A 7,154-nucleotide genomic window follows, 5' to 3' on the forward strand; every position below is an offset into this window, starting at 1 on the left:
TCTACCTCTGAACTTCCAACCCTCCAACACATTCCTTGAGAACTTCACCAACTATTCCAACCCTGCATGCCTTCATAACTACCTACAACTACCTTTGCAACAAGCACCAACACACACAAGAGATTGCCACCAGTACAACTTCCCTAAGATACTTTGCATCAACACTCCAACACAAAAAATTGTACATTTTCTACCTCTAAACTTCCGATTAGTAAATACGTTGCCAAGAAAAGGATACATTCACTAAAATCTAGTGTTTCGACCTCGAACCTGGTACTCTGATTACTGTACACTAATGCCTATACTCAATATTCTTTCAATGTGTACACGTGCAGCTAACATATATGCACCCAAACAAGGACATCATTATGTTAACCCAAGGATAAGTATTCTACACTAGCTACACACAAAAAAAGTTTTATAAAAATTTTCATTCTGTAGTTTCAGCTGCCACTTTACAAGGTACCTGCCTCTATACAAGGTTTTAAAAAATCTTATTATTGACTCATTTAAACTGCCATTTCACATTTCAGGGCAAAACACACGGTTTCAAGGATGACTTTCATGGGTGAGACATTGCACGGCTATCTTGGGCCTGAGGGAGTCAACAGTCCCAACCTTTGGACACTGGGCAAACCACATGCCACAAACTTGGATCCCTGCCCTGCATGTAGCATAAAGTACAAGGCATTATGAAACAATTGCGAGGGCCAAAGTATTTCGAAGGAAAAATCACAATGTATTCCACCAACGAATATTAACATCTGCATATGGAAACCAACACACAACTCTGATATCACTAGCCTAACACATAATAACGCACTTTTGACAGGGAATTCAAGAATGTGTGCTCAGGTATACAGTCCACACAGGTGCACCTCAAAAAATTTGGATGTATACTATCAGAACATTTACAGCAAATATATAGCATATTGAGCAAAGCCTAATAACAGATTCAACTATGAGCTTTGCTAAAGGGAAAATATAGTGTCATCGCAATACTCTGTTCAGAGAAAGGCCCATGCAAATTTCCAGATGTACCATAAAATAAGGGAAAGGTTTCCTAACCTTTCTAAAACATCAGTAACAAGACCAACAGAGTAAAAAATTAGACACCATTTCTCAAAACAGAATATTCACTGCATCTGAAGAAAAACTAGACATGATTTCTCAGAATAGGATTTTCTCTCATTACAAGCTTTCAAAGTTTGTGAAAGCCACAACGAGTCCTCTACCAACCACCATACTAAAACTGCAACAGAAGAAAAATTGCCTCACGTCGGCCTTTCTAATACAAGAGTTCCATAGATGGCGTTTCTAATACAAGAGTTCCATAACAGATTCAACTTTGAGCTTTGCTAAAGGGAAAATATAGTGTCATCGCAATACTCTGTTCAGAGAAAGGCCCATGCAAATTTCCAGAGATACCATAAAATAAGGGAAAGGCTTCCTTGACCTTTCTAAAACATCAGTAACAAGATAACAGAGTAAAAAATTAGACACGATCTCTCAAAACAGAATATTCACTGCATCTGAAGAAAAACTAGACATGATTTCTCAGAATAGGATTTTCTCTCATTACAAGCTTTCAAAGTTTGTGAAAGCCACAACGAGTCCTCTACCAACCACCATACTAAAACTGCAACAGAAGAAAAATTGCCTCACGTCGGCATTTCTAAAACAAGAGTTCCATAGATGGCATAAAGCCCCAAAGGAGCTCTGCCATCAAAATACCAAAGTCCATCTTACTTCTTCTTCTCACCTCCACCAGCAGCTCTGTTCATAAGAGATGGCATCCATATGAATGAACAACCACACAAGATCCAGTTTAAATATGCAAACTGAAGTAAAACTAATGGAAGGCGTACCTCATCTTCCGTAAGACAGTGGCCATCTCCTCTCGCTTCTTCTTAGCCCTCAAATGTGTTCCTAGACGTCTCTTGGCAACCTTCAATGCACGTTTGTCCTTGCCAACCTTTAACAGCTCAGTAATTCGCTTCTCGTATGGAGCAAACCCTACAACTTCACGAATCAACTTCCTGACCATGGACACCCTCTTTCCAAGTTTCTGCAAGTTGCAGAATAAGTTATGATACCGTAGCGTTGCGTACGGGAGGATCTTAAAAACGGTAAAAGTCGCACACAAAACACAAAATCAGAAACTGTGAATGGTAAATCGACATGATCCAAATGATCTAGAGATCGACCCCTATGTGCTACGTCAGATTGATCAGAGAAAAGTCCACACTAGGCGGTTCCAACATTAATGACTTAGCAAAGATGCACGCTCGCAATCATCTCCAAATCAGACACGAGTCCCAGGCCCGTTGTCAGCCTCATATCCCTCAAAAACGAAGAAGATTAACCCGGAGTTTCTCAGACAGGCCGCTCTCTCTCTCTCTCTCTCTCTCTCTCTCTCTCTCTCTCTCTCTGAAAAGGGAACTTACACCCTTAGTTGAGGAAGGCCGAGGCAGAAGCTCCTTCCTGCTGACCACGTGACCCTTGTTCAAGCCAGCTGCAAAGCCGCTCTTCGACGGGGGAGGCGACATCGCTCCACAGCAGAGATGTAGCGGCTCCTATTCTAACACCGAGGAGATGTGAAAAGAAAGATGGGCACGCGACGACGAAGCAAATACAAAACCCTAATTCCTCAAGACAGTCCCTACATTAAAATTTCACCCTCTGTCCTAGGCTCGTAAAGTGTCGTTTTATTTAAGCTAAATTTACCGAAATTTGTCAAAATTCTCAAAAAAATAACCTTTTCGATTTTGAAAATTTCCAAATATTCTCAAGACCTCTTCGATTTCAAGAATTATCAAAATATCCCTCAAATTGATTCAGAATTCCCCCTCCAATTTGATTGAAATTCTTGAAATGCCCCTCAAATTTGGACAAGTTTCTCAAAATACTTCTCATAATTTTACATAAAAATTGTTAGATGGGTTTTCATCAACTACAAGATGTAGTTCGAGGTGGATGAAGCTATGGAAAGATTGCACGAAAGGGAGGGGGGATAAAAGCATGAGTGGGCATGCTGAGGTTGGTCATGATGCCATTCGCCTTACATCTTGATCATCCTCAAAGGTATAAGTTTTGTACAACACTCTAAGTAACACAAAATAGGCACAACATTATTGTTATAGTGATTTATTTTTCAACTTTAATAGACGATGGCTACTAATTATAATTTCAAGTTGTGCCTAGATGGACATGATGTAGTTTATATTCATTTGCACAAGTATAATTATATGCCTATAGCTTTAGATATGGAACTGAGTCCCCCCTCTACACACATTGCACACATTATAATTGGAGTTTTGTTCAAGTTCACCTCTACACCGATTGATAAACAATAATTATTATCACAATTCTTCACATTTGTATGGCCAATAGGACACATTGTAGAGACAAATTTTAGAGTAGGACAATTTTTGGGCTCAAATTCTACTATACCTTCATTAATTGCCTTAACTTGAACAATTAAGAAAAATTAAACTATCATATTCAATACCTTCATCAATTGCCTAACTTGAACAATTAAGAAAATTTAAACTATCATATTCAATACCTTCATTAATTGCCTTAACATAAACAACTAAGAAAAAAATACACTATTGTACTCAATAGCTAGCTAGCACTTCACAAGTTAATATGTAGGTGTCAATGTATGAAAGTTCAAACAATGCATGGACTATATAATCTAGCCACCTATATAATCTCAATTCTTATCTTACTTTTCTCTATATTATTACAAGGTTTTTCAATTTAACATGGGGTACCATTAGAGGAGAGCATCAAATAGTGGAGAGAGAGAGAGAGAGAGAGAGAGAGAGAGAGAGGGGGGTGTTCAAAATACAAAATAAAATATACAACTTATCAATTGGAAATATTATCAAGTTATTCAATGGGTAAATAGGGATACAACCACCATATAGCATATGGAGTTTTCATATGGTGATGCAAAATGGAATTTAAAACACCAAGGTAATATGTATCCAAGAGGATGATACAACGTGCATTTGATGTTGCCATGCTATGAACAAGAGTGGATAGGATGAAAAATAGAGAAAGGTGACCATTACACAATAGCCACCATAGTTAGAATAGTCTATGAGAGTTTCTTTACATCATTGTAATGTATCTTACATCAAAAGAGAGAGTGATGGCCACACCAAGTGGGGGGAGGCCACACCATCATAAGATAGCTCATCTACTAAAGAAATGGATTCCTATCCCTATGGTATTTCTTGCATAATGCAAGTAGGATACATCATCCTATAGGTGGATGATTGATTGTATGTTGTTATACTCCATAAACCATCATAGGGGGGGTGGGTTTTTCACCTACATAAGAAGAAAGGGCATGCATATAAGAGAGGAGAAATAAGCCATTACTCTAAGCATATTTTCATTTTTTATCCACCATAAAATAGAATTTTATGGATGATAATATATCTTGAGGGTTTATGAGACATTCATGGGTTTATCAATTTGATTACATGGATGTATGATGAAACAAGTTGCATTATACAGAGGGCAGCACTATATGAACCATGAACACAATTCATAAGATAGTGTGAGAACATGTTTATTGGGGCTATTGTGGTCATGTTGACATATTGATAAATTAGATCAAAATAAGTAGACAAGATCAAAGTCAAGTTTTTTTCAAAAGGTCAAGCTAAATGGACATGCATTCATCATGAGTAGGCATGCAATCCTTCATGTATGGTGTAGCCATGAATAGATAGCCATTAGAGGACGAGTAAATAAATATGATATGGGTTAATGCTACATGATTCAAGGAGTGTGAAACCAAGGTGCCATCAATAGAATGTTTGCAAGTATTTTGTGAATCTTACCAGTTATTAGAATCATGAAGATGCACAACCATTAGAGATAGACTTGCTATTGTTTAAAGCTTCATTAGAAAGTTCATGAAGAGTTTGTAAGGTGTGATCAATTGCAATTGTTATTGACATCCACATGTCTACATAGATCAGGAGCCTCGACATTTATCCATTAGCAAAGGTGGTGAGTTCAGCATGTGAAGTAATGATGAGCTCCATGTCCCATGGCATTCATAAATCAAACCAAGTGCAAGAAAGAGAGGAAAGGCAAATAGTAGCTATGACCATTACGTTAAGGGAACCCTCTTTTTAAGGGTGGCTTTACACCTTTGAGGAGACCTTGTGTCTTTGGGCCTATCCAATAGTGTGATTGCAAGACCAAAAAAGAAGAGGGTGTATGCTCCACGAATCCAGTGCAAGCTACAGATCCTCGCCATCAGAAAGCTCATCTTGACACAAAGGAGCATCAAACGGACTCTGCAAAATGAACAATTACACATCAATCCACTATACATAATGCATTTTAAAAAAATGTGTAACTAGGACAAGAAAGATGATTGACTTACTAGGCCGTTGCGTGTGTACAATCTATCGATCATTGCAGTGAGAGTGTGTCTCTTTGCATATTGAGTCACCAAGCTGGTGGGATCGCAATTTGTGATGGAGTGTTGCAAAGAAAATAGAATACAACTGTTAGAAACATGATTGTCATTACAAGTAATATTGCAAATAAAAAAGTGAGATGAACAAAATAAAAACTTACAAAGTTCTCCAAGTAAGTCTTGTGGCCGCCACTTCCCTGATGATGTACAACCCCAGCTTCCAATCATGCCCTTGCTACCTCTCGTTGTTGTCACCTTCCTAGACAATTTGTAGCCTCCTCCCAGAGTCTCCGTTAATCATCTGTGTCTAGCCACTCAGGCTTTGAGGCTCCACTCTTGAATGCCTTGAGTGCATCCAATCGTCTATATGATTGATGTATGCATACACTCTATCATCCACCCAATGAAAAAACCTCTTTGTTGTAGTAGGTATCGGAAAATCCTCATACAAGGATGCCACTATATAGTCCTTGCTCTCCTCGGGTATATTCTTCCAATGGTCCAAGACGTCGTGCAAAAAACTTGTTGGCACAACTCTCTCATGCGAGACATCACCCTCCTCCCCTCATCATTCATGATCACATCTCATGTCTTGTCATCTACGAGGTATCCATACCCCTCTAGGATACGTCTAAGGTGTGTCCTCTCCCACCTACTATGACCACACTCCTAGGGATAACCAGGAGACCCTTGTACATATGGTGTACCTATGGGGGTAGTATCTCTCCGAGTAGGAGCAAAAGCTAAAGTCATTGGAGCAGATGTCCCCACAGGTGTGACAAATCCTAGAGGTGACATGCCTCCACTAGAACGACAAGAGGGAGACATTACATCGATGTCTCCACAACACCCACCTGAGCCACCCTCTCTAGAACTTGTATGAGAGCGAGGAGTAGCACCCCTATTTACAGCCGACTGTAAGCTCACAGCATCCACATCTCCGCAGCACCCCCAGAACCACACTCCCTCTGTCCGAGCCCAGTCTAGAGTGTCAACCTCATCTACTAGAACTGAAGAATTCAGAGCGTGCCAAAGTATATTTCACAAAATGGCTCGATGGTGTCCGAGACAGCTCCTAGTCCACTATATCTCTAAATTGGGCCATCTAATCTGGAGACATATGTGTGCATATCTCCTTCAACTCCTCGTCGCTCATCCCTCGACTCATCCTGTCCTCCAAATATCATCAAAGGTAACCTACACAAATAGAAAATGATGTTAGTGACCTTAATATAAAGATTTAAGTAAAGCATGGTAATATAATTCTAAAAAAATGATACCACTTAAAATACATATTCTAAAGTACCCTTAAAAGTGATTCATCAATGAATTGAGTAGGCGAATACAACAAGTATGACCTAGTCTATAGTCCCATGTCAATCTCCCGGCACAACTCCGCGTATATTGGAAGGTCTATAGATAGGTCACCACAAAATGAGGAGTCCACTTTGTTCTCAAAGAATTCCTGGCCTCCTGTCTATTGTCATCGTTACCCAAATCTATCTCCTCTCCATGCTCCAAGCCCTCTTCAACTTCCATCCCTTGCAATATGGACCTCTCCACCTGCCTACTCTCCTCATCTATGTTGGGAACATTGTTGTCACCATACACTCTCGCACTTTGAGGAGCTGAAGGCACAACATATCACCATCAAGGTTGTCAAGGGTTTGGATAGAAAATTACATGTTCAAAATTACATATA

General features: G+C 39.4%; 1 protein-coding gene across 1 annotated transcript; it reads right to left on the reverse strand.

The window, feature by feature from the left end:
- Positions 1-1,507: 1,507 nt before the first annotated feature.
- Positions 1,508-2,659, reverse strand: LOC148041785 (large ribosomal subunit protein eL36y-like). Its single transcript, XM_087682427.1, has 3 exons — positions 2,448-2,659; positions 1,869-2,068; positions 1,508-1,776 (listed from the first exon to the last, which is right to left on the reverse strand). The coding sequence occupies exons 1-3, from the start codon at positions 2,547-2,549 to the stop codon at positions 1,746-1,748; spliced, it is 333 nt and encodes a 110-aa protein (XP_087538553.1). The 5' UTR covers positions 2,550-2,659; the 3' UTR covers positions 1,508-1,745.
- Between the last annotated feature and the right edge of the window lie 4,495 nt (positions 2,660-7,154).

Source organism: Lygodium microphyllum, chromosome 1 (assembly GCF_053477565.2).
Source record: "Lygodium microphyllum isolate KBCC chromosome 1, Lygodium_microphyllum_v1.1.10, whole genome shotgun sequence".
In the NCBI taxonomy this organism is placed as follows: domain Eukaryota; kingdom Viridiplantae; phylum Streptophyta; class Polypodiopsida; order Schizaeales; family Lygodiaceae; genus Lygodium; species Lygodium microphyllum.

Coding starts and splice junctions, on each gene's coding strand:
- LOC148041785 (XM_087682427.1), bottom strand. CDS start 2,549: ATGTCGCCTCCCCCGTCGAAGAGCGGCTTTGCAGCTGGCTTGAACAAG. Junction 2,069..2,447: donor GGCCTTCCTCAACTAAGGGT/GTAAGTTCCCTT, acceptor TGCAACTTGCAG/AAACTTGGAAAGAGGGTGTC. Junction 1,777..1,868: donor ACTGTCTTACGGAAGATGAG/GTACGCCTTCCA, acceptor TCTTATGAACAG/AGCTGCTGGTGGAGGTGAGA.